This window comes from Staurois parvus, unplaced genomic scaffold (genome assembly GCF_062004578.1).
Source record: "Staurois parvus isolate SC_StPar_1 unplaced genomic scaffold, SC_StPar_1.0 ptg000068l, whole genome shotgun sequence".
In the NCBI taxonomy this organism is placed as follows: domain Eukaryota; kingdom Metazoa; phylum Chordata; class Amphibia; order Anura; family Ranidae; genus Staurois; species Staurois parvus.
The window spans coordinates 2,299,579-2,314,539 of record NW_028317864.1 but is presented as its reverse complement, the minus strand read 5'-3'; the positions used below and the strand labels follow the sequence as shown (position 1 = coordinate 2,314,539).

Below are 14,961 nucleotides of genomic sequence, written 5' to 3'. Positions count from 1 at the left end.
TGATCAATTTCAAATCTATATACCATGGTTTGTAGACTATAACTTTCATAAAGACTAAATAATATACACTGGTTTGGGTTATATTTACCAAAGAAATGTAGCAGAATACATTTTCGCTTAAATTTTTTAAGAAAAACTTGTTTTCTCTATTTTTTTCGTTGACATCGCAAATGATTAAAAATCCAGTAGTGATTAAATACCACCGAAAGAAAGCTCTATTTGTGTGAAAAAACTGATAAAAAATGTAATTTGGGTACAGTGCTGCATGACCAAGCAATTGCCAGTTAATGTAGCACAGGGCACAGCCTTGGTTACCCTCTCCCACCACCAATGCCTAGGGTGGAGTAGTTACTGATGGGACACGTACATCATTTTTCAATGTACCATATGGCTGGGTTGTGAGCTATCCCATGATTTCAGTCACTAATGCTTAAGCAAGGCCATACATGGGTCGAATTCCAAATGATTTTTCGATTGATGCTCGAAAACTTTGTTCTGTAGTCCGTTGGTGCCACCAATGATTTGAAATTGGTTGTTTTTGACAAATTTTCCAGCAGGCCCGATAAACGAAATGGGGAGGAACCACGAAAATCGACCGGTGCCATTGCCCCACTAACAGCGAAAATCGACCGATTATTCTTGGGTCCGACTTTTCAAATGAAAAATAATTCGGAAATCGACCCATGTATGACCGGCCTAAGTTTTGTTTATTATGTCCTTTTTGCAAATTGTAATTCTAATTACTCCTGCTTTGCTCCTAAGGATGTTCTTTTGTTCTTGGGGACTTGGTTTTCTTTTCGATTGTTAACTAGCCCACTCGCTTCTCATTGGGAGTGGGGTGCTGCTTGTCGTTCTGGGGGGGGGTTGGTTTCTCTTGTGTTTCTGCGCCAAGCTCTGCTGAGCATTAGGTGCATGTTTTTTTGTACTTGACTGTCTTGAAACTTGAAGCACATTTTAGCTTCTTCAGATCCTCTCCCCAGGTTTTATAAAGAAATTCATAAGGTTTATATTAAGAGGTCTCAGTTTTTTTTATAATTCTCGTGTTTCACATCCCCCCCCTCCCCCATGACGTAATTTTTCCTCAGCTCTGTTTCCTTGCTCCAGGAGGAGGACTTTCTGCCCTGCCACAGGTCACATCTGTGCAGTTATAAAAGACTATATTTGCCTTCCTGTAATGGGAACTGCAGCAAGTAATGAGCAGGCTGGTGGGCGGAGCTGAGGCTAAACGTCACACTGAGATACAGTACAAGGTGGGCGGAGCTGAGCTTGAGTCGTGGGCAGGGCTATCTCAGTTTTTGCGATACGGCGCTGCATTACGTTAACTGACAATTGCGCGGTCATACAACACTGCACCCAAATTAAAATTATTTCCTATTTTTCCCACAAATAGAGCTTTCTTTTAGTAGTATTTGATCGCCTCTGCATTTTTTTTTCTACGCTATAAACAAAAAAAGACCAACAATTTTGAAAAAAACATATATTTTTTACTTTTTTTTATGAAACCTATCCAGTAAAAAAATTTAAAAAAATAAAATTTCATCATAAATTTAAACTAAAATGTATTCTACTTAAAATCCCAATGCGTGTAAATTAATTGGTTTATGTGATCGTTATAGCGTCTACAAATGGTGGTATATATACTGGAATTTTTATTTATTTATTTTATACTAGTAATGGCGGCGATCAGCAACTTATAGTGGGACTGTGGTGGGCATTCTGACACTGGGGGGGAACTGACTGCCACTGACTTCCCCAGTGACACTAATACAGTAAAATAAATTGAAAAACTCAAGCACTAACTATGGTGAAATAAAAACAAAAAATTAAAAATTACAATTAAATACTGTAGCCGCTAGTGCACACAACCCATGTCTCCGTGGGGCAAATTATACAATCATAATGTGAAGTGAAAAAATGCTGCGCTACATGAAACAATGGCATAATCCATAGTCAATCCATATATCAATTATAAGTGAAAAAAAAAAATAATATATATATATATATATATACTGTGTGTGTGTGTGTGTATATATATATATATATATATATATATATATATATATATATAAAGAAAAATAATAGTAAAAAGATTAATAAAAAAAGATTAATATTAAAATAAAAAAATGATATATATATATATATATATATATATAAACAATAACCATACAAAAAATAAAAAGTAAAGATTATTTTTAGGTAAAAAATCAAGTTCAATCAATAAAGTGTTCATTCAGTGAACCCTCCTTTGGATAACGAAAAATATGTGCATCTGTCATCAATTCCCGTGCAAAGACATCCTCCACCATATATCTGCTCACCTCACGCAGTGTGACCTCACATTATACAATGTTACGGTCTAACTGCACTTTTGGTCCCATATGGACTCAGAAGATCAGCTTGCTGAATGAAGACTCCAAAGTAAGCTCCCTCCCGATGAGCGTCTTTGTATCAGCCGTATTCCTCATTAAAAAGAACTCGACATAGTGCTTTATCCTTTTAAACTTTTATTCATCAATTAAAACATATGAAATGCACTCATGTTCCGGAGGTGTATTTTGCACCAGGTATGATGAAGATCCAGTGATGTACTGATTGAACACAAGGTGGCAATATCATCTCAGCAGCAGAGTCCTGTACATGCTCAAAACAGACACCATCCGTAATGTAATGCAAGGCAAAGCACGGGCCCACTTAATGAATGCTATTGCCTGCTGTAATGTCGTTCCAAGAGCCGTTTGTAGAGTACTACAAGCCGCTATCCCGATGAATGTGACGTCATCCGCACACTCCTCCTCGACGCATTTCGTCACTAGTCACGTGACTATTAAGTAGATAATAGCAAAAAATGGCCTGTTCATGAAGGGGTAAACCCTTCCTTAGGTCATGTGGTTAAAGCTCAACTCTAGTCAAAACTTTCTTCTAGTATTGGATATTGTATAAAGGACTACACCATCTCTTACAGTTGTACAGGCGTTGGTAACTACATTTAGGAGATTTCCCCTCTCTTCCTGTTCCTGTGTTGGCAAGACATAGAATGTAAGGTAATCACTAGGACAGCAATATAAACCCCAAAGAGTTTCTCGCCTTTACCCTTCAAACTAGAAATGTGCTTTTGTTGTAGTATCTGTCACTATTGGAAAGATTTCCCAACACCTTATGTGCCTGTGACATCCTTTCACCAAGGCAAGAAGTGAGGGAAAATCTCCCCTAACAGGGATACGGGCAGCAATAGATACCTCCCAGAGGATCTCACCAAAAGCTGTTTTGGCTAGAGTTGGTCTTTAAGATTTAAAGAGTAACTCCACTTTTGTTGAGAAAAAAACATTTCCCTCTCCTGGGTGATCAATGTACATTGTGTGGATTTGAACAAACTTTGTATCAAATTCTTACCTTTTGTTATTCTGAAGAAATAGCTGTTTGTGCCAAGTGTAAAGTGAATGGGAATGATTTTATAATTATCAATCACCTGCTGCACTTGTGGGGCTCTAACAAAGAAATAATGAAGAAAATTGCAGGGTCTGCATCCCTTTAGATGTGATTTCCCTTTGGGAGTATTTCACTAAAATGAAAATTTTTGTTGCAAGGTATGCCCAAAATCTGACTTATTTTAGTGGAGACTTGTGAGAAAATCAGTGAGCCAATCACTAAAGCAGGAAATTACATATTTGGGGGCATTCTGTACACCAGGACACCTCCAGGTTGCCATAATGCATTGAATTTTACAGAAAAGTGCAGCATGCAGATTAAAAGGGGAAGGTAATTTTTAATAACATTCAATAACAATAAGACTTGTGTCGCAATTTTATATGCTATATCTTTTTTTACCGTATATACTCGAGTATAAGCCGAGTTTTTCAGCACATTTTTTGTGCTGAAAAACGGCCCCCTCGGCTTATACTCGAGTCAACGTCAAGGGGGGCGCGTACAGGGGTGGGCAGAGGGCTGCTGTCTCTTACCTGGCTCCCACGATGATCCATCCAGGAAGCGCTGCTCCTTCCGTCACTCCGGCCACTCCCTCACTCCTGCCGCTCGGCTCCGCCTCCTCACCGGTGATTGGCCGCCAGAACTGTAGCTCAGGAAAGGTACACAGGCGGCCAATCACGGGCGAGGATGCGGAGCCGCAAAAATCGAGTGAGGGAAAAGCCGGTAAGTGTGCAGTGCAGAAGTGCTGCTGCAACCACATATGCTGGCTGCAGCAGCACCATACTGCAACAGGGGTCAGCAAGTGTCATTGGTGTCAGTGGGAGGAATAGTGCCGCATCATTGGTGTCACTGATACTAATGATGGGGTATTATTCCTCCCACTGACACCAACGATGGGGCACTATTCCTCCCACTGACACCAATGATGGGGCACTATTCCTCCCACTGATACTAATGATGGGGCATTATTCCTCCCACTGACACCAACGATGGGGCACTATTCCTCCCAGTGATACCAATGATGGGGCACTATTCCTCCCACTGACACCAATGATGGGGCACTATTCCTCCCACTGATACCAATGATGGGGCACTATTCCTCCCACTGACACCAACGATGGGGCACTATTCCTCCCAGTGATACCAATGATGGGGCACTATTCCTCCCACTGACACCAATGATGGGGCACTATTCCTCCCACTGATACCAATGATGGGGCACTATTCCTCCCACTGACACCAATGATGGGGCACTATTCCTCCCACTGATACCAATGATGGGGCACTATTCCTCCCACTGATACTAATGATGGGGCTTATACTCGAGTCAATAGTTTTTCCCAGTTTTTTGTGGTAAAATTAGGTACCTCGGCTTATATTCGGGTCGGCTTATACTCGAGTATATACAGTAATTGCTATTTTTTTTTCCACAAAAGTGGAGTTACCCTTTAAGTGTAGTTATACACCCCTTCCCAAAAAAAAAAGTGAGGCAATATGGGATTCTTGACATCTGCTTAGAATGCAGCCTGGTGCTGGGACAATCTAATTCCAGCATGCAGCATTACATGACCATTGCTCTTCCATCAGTCAAAGAGGAGGAAGCAGTGGAGAAGAAGGCAGTGGCAGCAGATTATATGGGAAGGGACGGCACTGAACTGTCAGCGCTGGAAGACCGCAAACGCCACAATGAGTCTGCCATAATGGCAAGAGCTTTGTGCAAAGAAACAGAGTGCACATGGGCCTAGTGCATTACCTTCTAAAAATAATATTCATTGAATAAAAAGTATTATACTCACAAAAGAATAAAATCAAAGGCACATCACAAAAATGGCAGCATGATTCAATCTCCCTAGATGGTGGCTGTTGGGGGACTGTCAGCCTCCAAATGGCTGACACATCTCGAGGCAGAGGCATCTGCTGAGAATGGAGCCGGGTGCTGGGACAATCTAATTCCAGCACGCAGCATTACATGACCATTGCTCTTCCATCAGTCAAAGAGGAAGAAGCAGTGGAGAAGAAGGCAGTGGCAGCAGATGATATGGGAAGGGACAGCACTGAACTGTCAGCGCTGGAAAATGGCAAACATCACGATGAGTCTGCCATAATGGCAAGAGCTGCCTAGCCTTGGCCACACTGTAGTTTTGCTTTCGGTGTTCCAAAGATTTCATAAGCCCAACCATGACTGGTTCTCTTTAAGATGTCACATATGTAGTTCTCACTGGCAGACATCGCAATGGTTTCTACACTTTACCTCCTGAAGTGTATTTAGGTGGACTGACCCTTTAATTCGGTTATGATTTACAGGATTTATTGAAGGCGTCTCTGCTAAACCTGACTGCTCGAAGGTCATAGCTGAGCATTTTAGAATGTGTAAGAAGGTCAGAAAAAAAAAATCTAATTCCCAGGACACGCAGGAAAAGTCGATGAAAAAGATAATGAAAACACGATCCCTGAGGCTGCAATCACTGGCATGACAAGAGCCTTGAGGATTTAATTCCACTGCTTATTCATATCCAGCTTGTTTCAAGCTCCATTTCAAACATTGATTGTTTCTAATCATTTTATTGGGTTTCATAGCTGGAGCTGAGCCATCTACAGCCATGAAAATGATATCTTCCTTCAGACATCAATGTGGCCCAGGAAGAGGCAAATCTGCTACATAACTGATGGAATGGGACTACAGGTCTCAGCATGATGGTGGAGCTGGGTCCAGTGTGCCCACTCAAGGAACCCATCAGGATAGGAGTATAAAGTTGCCATTGCTGACTTGTTTTTGAGCTATAGAGTTGGGCCAGAGCAACTATCTTCACCCTCTTTGTTTCTTATGTTTACCATTATCTCTGGGGTGAAAAGAAAAGAAAATCCCAAACTTTGGGTTGTCACCAAAGCAGGAATAGATAGGGAATCTTACAATGGGGACACTAATTCAGGGATAGTTCCCGGAATCCATCTTCCCTTAACTCATGCATGCAGGATGTGCTTAGCTGAGAAAATCTCTCCTCCCTTCTCGAAGACTCCTGGGATGTATGACATCATTTGCCTAGGCATGAAAACCAAGTAACTCAAGAAATGTAAAAGAAAAATTAAAACAAGTAAATATGATATACTTTCCTATCTATTTATTAATTCTAGCAACATAAGGAATAAAAATAGTCAATGTTGATTGAGAGAATGAAGTTATGCTTTCAGGAGATTCACCCCCTCTCTGTATCCTGTTTACCATTATCATTGAAAGTGAAAAAAAATTCCACTTTTTGGGTTGTCCCCAAAAAAGTAGTAGAGGGGAAATGTTCCAATGGGGACACTAGTTCTGGGGTACCCCAAAGAATTCCCTTGATTTGCAGGGATTTTCTCTCACTTTCTATTTGGCTATGGGACAGGAAGTGAAGGGAAATCTCTGCAATGGGACACTGATAGCAAAAAAAAAAAAGAAAATCTGACAGGGGTGCTCTATCCAGAATGGGGAAAAAAAGTTTTGCCTACAGTTCTACTTCACAGGTGTCAAATACAAGGCCCGAGGGCTGAATCCGGCCCTCCAGACCATTTCCTGTGGCCCTCGCACCTCTCCTGCAGGCACCCCCTTCTCTCCACCCCCGCCTTGTCTCAGCAGTCGGTAGCTGAGAGGAGAATAGAACTCCTCTGCCAAATCCTGCACCTCTCAGTGTAGCTGCAGCACCCCCTTATCTCTGCTACCCTCTGGTCTCAGCATACAGCAGACTCTGGTAACTGACTTCACTCCTCTTATGGTTCTCCTCCAGACCCTGCACTTTCTGCTTTCCAGCTCTGCCACTAAAGGGGGTGCACGGTGATGTTAGGGAGGGTTTGGGAGTCTTGACATATGATGTAATGGGGGGTAAGGGGTGCTCTTTAGTCTTACAGATACAACCGGCCCTTTTGAGGGCAAACATAATGCTGATACACCCCGGTATGAAATGGAGTTTGATACCCTGTTCTACTGTCAAAGAATAACATTCCTTACGCTATCCAAAAAGAAAAAAGTGTTGTCTTTAGTAGGACTGATGCTAATTGGTGGCTGAGAAGAAGTATCTCTAGGATCAACAAGGCAGCCAAGCGGCTAGTATTTTTCAGGAGGTCAGCAGTGGCAGGCTACATACTCCTCTCAAAAAAATGTTCTTTCAAGCAGCAGGGTTACAAATAGTATTTGGATCCTAGTCTGAACCTACCTGAATGAACCCACCATGAAGCTGTCACTGTACTGGGCCAATCATCTGTGGCCAGGGCATTCCCCATGACTGTTTTCATTCATCTGTAGTGTTGGGAATGTCTCAGCCACATATGATTGGCCCAGTACAATGACTGCTTCTTGATGGACTCGCTCAGATGTGTTGGGAATAGGATCCAACTACGCCAAAACTCATCCCTAGTTACAAATGTTGGTAATGCTGAAAGGTTCACTTTAAGGGAAACCGGATTAGTTGCTATAGGCAACAAGAACAGTTCTTCCCTCAACCATTTCAGTTACTAACCCTAATGTAGCTGCTAGGCAGCTTTAAATCTTAATTGTAAAAGTTTATGAAAGGGAGCAAACGGGGAAGTCACGTTGCCAATAGAAACCAATGAAATGCCTTCTTGCCTTTCACAAGCTTCTCAAGGCCATTGATGAATGCTTTCAAATGAATTGCTCTGTGATAATTTGACAGCTTACTTATACTATATGTAATACATATATGGATTGAAAATTAACTTGGTAGGATACGAATATAGAAGCTTTTTTTTTTAATTTGCTCTCTTTAAAGCCATCATCTTGAACCTTTATTTTACTACTTGGTGCATCACCAACCTAGAACAAGCTTTACAGTGCCAGGATGTGAATGTTTGTTTTTTTTCCAGATCAGCGGCTCACTAAAGTAGTGAAGTAAGGATAAAAATAAATCTTGGGTTTACATTACATCATGCCCCCAGATCTGCTTTAGTTTACACTTACATGCCCAAGTCTCCATAGTAGTTGTAGAACTCCATATGGTTGCAGGCCTGAATCCATCCCACCCTCCAGGTCTCCTTCCCGGTAATTGGAGGCACTAAGACTTCAGCGGTGGCTCGGAAGTGGGGCGTCCTGTATCTCAGCACGACACTAGATGACTCATCAATTCTTGTGGGCGTGGAGTCAATGGTGGCTTTGATGTCCAGGACAGAAATGGACTCTCGAAAAACCTTGGGCTTGCAGCTTAGACTGTGGATGCACCCCATGGTATTTAGCACTAAGGCAATCTCTAATAGGCTCAGGCAGTCCTGAGGAAGACGACTCATGGAGACCAAGATGTTCTTCTTTCCATCCAAGTCACAGCTGGATGAGACCTCGTCCCGACGGCTATAGCTGACGTGGTAGATTTCCTTTGCTATATCCATAGAGATGGAATGAGGAGCATCTCAGAGATGCCAGCTATGTGCCGGTTCCAGGCTTGACCCTCTGGGTACCTGGAATAAGCAATATTTTCAGTATAACAGTAAAAACTAGCAGTTGTCATTAACTGTCATTTAGCAGTTCATTGTGATATCCATAGCATCCCATCACCATCCATCTTTTACTCTGGGCATGGTCAAGGCAGAGGCAGGAGAATGTCCCTCATCAGGTACTATGGTGGGGAATGTGCAGCTGTGGTGGGAGCTTCTCTTGCCACTGTTTGTTGCCCTAACCATGTCCTGCAATAAGCAGGACTTGGCAGTCAAACTAAATACATTGCAGTGGCTGACACTGTGACTGGAAGCTCAGTCCTGGTTTAAGGGCACTAACACTACTCTTGATACACACAGACCAGCAAACTGACAAACTTGACAGCAGAGCCCTGCTAAATACACTGGGAGAACCTCTCTCCCAGTATTAGCATCAGGGCTGGGCTGTCCGCATGACAGCTGGGCCCTACACTGTATTAATTTTTAATGGAACCTCCAAATCATACATGCCTCATCAGTATCTTTCTGTACGCCTCTCTTCTTCCTATACAGCTTTCCACCTTTGTCTGGCCTCTTGTCCCCAACCAGTGCACCCCTGTACTATGACTCCTTCTCATTCAGTGTCTCCATTGTATAGTGCATTCCTTCTCTAGCATCCCCTCACTTCCACCTGCTTTGCAATCCAAAACCCCCATATAGCACTGTGCCACTTACCCTTATGGCATCTTCCCTGTACTGTGGTTCTCCTTCCTCTCCAGCATCCTCCTGTATTGCACCTCTTCTACCCTCCAAACCCCAAATGTTACCCCCAACAACCTAGTGTTTCATATGTATTGGTCCTCTTCTCTCCTTTACAGCACCCTCCCTGTATTGTTGCTCTTTGCCCTTTCAGTGCCCCCCCCCATAATGAATCAAAGTTCTCCCTCCAGTGCTCCCCTGTATGGTGACTCTTCTCCCCTATAGTGCCCCCTACCTTGTTTTGCTCTTCTACCCTCCTACAGCATCCATGTGTATTACACTTTTCCTTCCCCTCCAGTGCTCTCCTTTACTATTCCCATTGCTCACCATCAACAGCCCCTTGCACTTGTTGTCTTGTTGTGCATCTCTCCTTCCCCTTATGTAAAATCCAGTAACCCCTACTTTATAGTCTAACCCAACCTCACTACATCCTGCCAGGGAGAAGGCAGCATGCCAGCCAAAACACAATGATGCTGGGAGATCAACTTGCTAGCCATTGGGGACATAATGGGAAACATGTTAACCACATCTAAAAATTGGTATCTACTACAGAACAAAATGCCATCATGACTTTCAACTATAGTAAATTACACCTAGGGGCAAACAGGAGAGTCTTGATAAACACAGCTAAGTGACCTTCTACATTTGTTGAAGTCCTATATTATTCACTCTTCATCTTTTTGGTACATTGTACTGTGGCAAATAAGGTCAGTAATACTAACTTTCTATTATTTCTTGTGGGTATCATCAATTACTACAGTCAAAACGCTGTACATGACAGTTACTAAACTTTAAGTATTTTATTGATTTTTGGAAGACCATTCATACCTGGTATACAATTTACTTCTGCCTAAAAGTGATACCAAAGGTTAATTTTTTTAATTAAAATAAAGAAGATGTTATACTTACCTACTTACCTGCTGTGTGCAAGAATATTGTACAGAGCTGTCCCTTACCTCCTCTTTAGCAGTCCCCGGCCGGCACCATCCACTCCCCCTTCCTCCGGGTGCCTCCTTAGTAAGCCAGGTGCTATAGAGGCACCTTTGTGTGTCCACTCCTGAGCTGGGCTGTGTGCATTCATAGACACACACAGCACTGGTAAGCCATGCCCCTGTTCCTTCCTCACAGGAGCTTGACTGACAGCAGCAGGAGCCTATGGCTCCTACTGATTTTAGTGTCTTCTGTGAGACCAGGATGTGACAGGAGCAGTGCTGCAGCCAGGACAGCGCTTGAGCGGCAACAGTATTATGGTAAGTGTTTAGGGATGGGGAGGGTAGGATAGGTAGTGGGGAGTTTTTTTACCTTTTAATGTAGAAAATGCATTATGGTAAAAAAAAAAATCTCACTTTAGAACCACTTTAAGTAGTATGTTATACGTGTGTAGAACTAACCCCTGAAGAATTGCTTAGTCATTTTTGGATTCCCTCTCAATCTGGACCTCTCGTTTTTGAATATAGTAAGGGAGGGTTATAATGCCGTCAGGGTTTTTTTCTTTTGTCAACTGTTAGATTTTTCTTCACTGTCTGTTCTGTAGTTCCAACAGGAAGTGAGAGGAAGTCCCAAAAAAGTGAGGTAATTCTTGGTTGTCACCAGAACTTGTGTCCCCATTGGAAGAGTTTCCTTCAATTCCTTGAGGAGTTTCATTCAGTTCCTGTTCTGGGTGACTTCATGCTCTCCACCTTGTCCAATCAGAGAATGTCACCAGAACTAGTGTCCCTATTGGAGGAGTTTCCTTCTATTCCTGTTCTGGGCGGTGTGATGCTCTCCATCTTGTCCATGAACACTTTGCTTTCATTCTCTGAATGGCTCACATGCTGGCTGAGCGACTGACCCTCCTGTTTAGAAGACAGCAGCTCTGCACAGGACCCGAAAGCAAGTTCAGATCCCTGGAGTAGTGGTGTCTACTTTAATGATTTTCAGCTTCCAGGAGTGTTGACTAGGTATGTTATATTTTATGCACAGTTACATTGGTCCAAGCTGGACCGGTGTAGCAATGTATAAAATATCCACACCTGGAATTCCTCTTTAAGACACTGCCAGGTAGTATGCATTGTTCTGGAGGTCTGGATATAGAGAACTGGATCCAGCATCGGTTTAGTTTCAAAATGCAGACAAGGCATACTGTATGTTATAGAGCAAAATAGCTAATAACTATAATCTGAAAGATGTACTTTTTCACCCTTCATAGTACTCTTTGTAACTGTTTAAATGGGGGATTTTGCTGACCAGATGCATTTTTAAAATAGCCAAATATGCATTGAAACTCTAATCCTGGATTTATCAATACATTTAACGAGGGACATCTCTACCACATGTGACTATATAAGACATGGTGGAAAAAAGAGAACCATTGATTCATCACTTTTTATCATAGTATGCAAATTTGCCTGCATAAGCTCCCACATTTTAGAGCCATTCTGCATATATTATATTATTCTGTGTATAATATATAGACAAGCATTTGTGGACACCTGACTATCACACTTGTTTCGGCTTATTTGACTTCCCATTCTATAACCATGTTTGTGATCTTCAACGCATTTGAGCAGCACAAACCAAAAACACTATTTACTTATTTTTAATACGCAAAGCAAACGCCGCCATCTATCCATGTCTCTATGCTTTATTTTGTTGAGAAATGACTTTGAAAAACAACCCCTAGCATTTCAGGCAGTGGAGATCTTGTGTAATGGCAAATGATTCATGTAGCATTTACTTCCTAGAATCCATCTGCCCTTAGCTCAAGCATGCAGGCAGAAGAGTGTGCTTAGCCGAGAAAACCCCTAATCCTTTCCCCCGTCTTGAAGACTCCTGGGATGTAGGACATAATTTCCCTAGGCAAGAAACCAGAAAGTAACTGCAGAAATGTAAAAAAAGGTTTAAAAACAAGTAAATCTGATATACTTTCCTATCTATTTACTAATGCTAGCAGCATAAGGGTTAAAAATAGGTAATGTGGATTGAGGGAGTGAAGTTCCACTTTATTAACCTCCCTGGTGGTGATTTTTGGTGCTGAAAGCAGTACCATTATTTTGCATGGAAATTTGGCGTTTTATATTGTAGGCCTGTAATTCTTAGGAATAATTCACTGAAATCTGTCCGAACAAGAGTCTAGTAAACATCCCGGATATGATAAAATTTGAAACACGAAATCATAAATTATAATTTAATAAATAATCATAAAAAATAATAATATAATAATAATAAATTTAATTCAATAATATAATCAAACCAAAAACACTGAAATTTGAAATATAGCGCCAAGTTCGCACATCACTGAGCAAAGTCTCAAAATCGTTTTCAATGTCTGATGACGAATTTCCCCGCGAATCATTATCACTCAATTCTGCAAGTGGTTCTAATTTACTATCGCTGTTCTCTAGCTGGTCCGCTTTTGACCTAAAGGGACACTTTTTGGACGCCATGGACATTTCTCAGTTTCCAGGCAGAAAGAACAGTAAAAATGCAAGCAGGGCACAGGACAAAGCACTTGGGACAAAATGTATGTGAAATGGTTTGGTATAGTAATGTTTTACTATGTGATTTTAGTGAATGTCACTTTTTGTATTTTTCAAATTTCCCGCCGTTCCGTCCCCTGTACGTCCCGACGCTCGCAGAGGACGGAACCCAGATGACAGATGCCTGCATCCGCTGGATTTCATTGCCGGGGACACTGCAGGAGGGACATCGTGGGAGCGCAGGACAAGGTAAGTGACCGAGGGATCGCGGAGCTGCGCCGCATGGTAAGCCCGAATGTAGCTCGGGGTTACTGCTTGTGGTACTGAAACTTTACCCCGAGCTACACTCAGGAATACCACCAGGGAGGCTACGGCGTGCCCCAACCTTCAATGGATATACAGTTCCCACTGTTCTGGAAAGGCTTTCTGCAAAATTTGGAGTGTTTGTGGGAATGAGAAGACCTGGCTCGTAGTCACCATTCCATTCCATCCCAAATCTGTTCAGTAGGGTTGAGGTCAGGGCTAAGTTCCTCCACACCAAACCATGCCTTTTTGGAGATGGCTTTACTGAAACAGAAATGGGCCTTCCCCACACTGTTGCCAATGAAAGCCCATTGTCTACAACAGTGGTGTCAAACTGGCGGCCCTCCAGCTGTTGCGAAACTACAAGTCCCATCATGCCTCTGCCTTTGGGAGTCATGCTTGTAACTGTCAGTCTTGCAATGCCTCATGGGACTTGTAGTTTGGCAACAGCTGGAGGGCCGCAAATTTGACCTCCGAGGTCTACAATGTCTTTTGTATCCTATAGCACAAGATCCTTCTCTGGAAACACCTAAACTCTGTAATTCGAAAGGATGTCCATATACATTTGGCCATTTGGTGTAGATTACAAGAATCTTTTGTATATACTAAGGAGACTCGGTACATTTGTAACATGAAGATTTGCCTGTTTTTGAAACCATTAATAACTAAGTGTTAAGAAAGCACAAGGAACCCGACTCTTCGATGCCATTTCATACAGTTAGCTTTCCCTTAACGGCAGAGCTGCCTTCTGAACCGGCATCCTCGTTCTTATTTGCATAGGGTGCCACTGGCATTGCTGAGAGGTTTCCAGTAACAGAAGATGGAGAGTCAAAAATAGTTAAAAGCCTTTCAGGATCTGATAGCTGGTGAGATATATAGGGCACTTTTCAGATAACACAGAATGAAGAAATAAGAAGTTGCGGTGACAGGTGTTACCATGAAAGATAAAAGCAGAAACATCAACGTGTGACATTTCTCGTACGCTGTAGAGAATCACACAGAATTCTAAATGCAGAAAGAGGGAAATAAAAGTTTTTTTTATTTTTCAGAATAAATAGATTAATTTAGTTTACTGCGTGCTGGAAAATTAATTAACAAGTAACTCCAATCAAGAAAGCAAACAAGCCCCTTGTAAGCGATCTGGCTTTCACTATCTTCTCTCAATGTCTAAGACAAGATAGAAGTGACAGTTGTGACAAAGTGAAGTTAAAGCAGAACTTCACCCATTTTTAAGGTCCTCTTTCCTGCCTCCCCCTCCTCCCATTTAAAAAGTTAAAAAGAAAAAAAAAAGTAAATTAGGTAAGATCTCAAGCAACCATATGAAGATACATCATAAGCCTCCGCAGCATGTGCATGCAATCATGACATCTTATAAACAGCCTCATGGGATGTGTGATATACAGTTGCAAGAAAAAGTATGTGAACCCCTTGGGATTATGTGGAGTTTTGCATGAACTGGGCATAAAATGTGCTCTGAACGCCATCTAAGTCACAACAATAGAACACAGTCTGCTGAACATAATACTACACAAACATTAGATGTTGCCATGGTTTAATTGCACATAACATGTAAAAATTCACAGTGCAGAGAGGAAAAAGTATGTGAGGCCCTAGCTTAATGACTACT

The 14,961-nt window shown here is 42.0% G+C and overlaps 1 protein-coding gene across 2 annotated transcripts in view; it reads right to left on the bottom strand.

Annotated features, from left to right (window-relative positions):
* Positions 1 to 14,961, bottom strand: part of FAM78A (family with sequence similarity 78 member A) — a 56,366-nt gene that overhangs the window by 19,867 nt on the left and 21,538 nt on the right. For both annotated transcript variants that reach the window (XM_089669027.1, XM_089669026.1), the window contains one exon: positions 8,369 to 8,859. In XM_089669027.1, coding sequence (XP_089525153.1) covers positions 8,369 to 8,790 — 422 coding nt within the window. In that variant the 5' untranslated portion in view covers positions 8,791 to 8,859. The remainder of the gene's footprint in view (positions 1 to 8,368; positions 8,860 to 14,961) is intronic.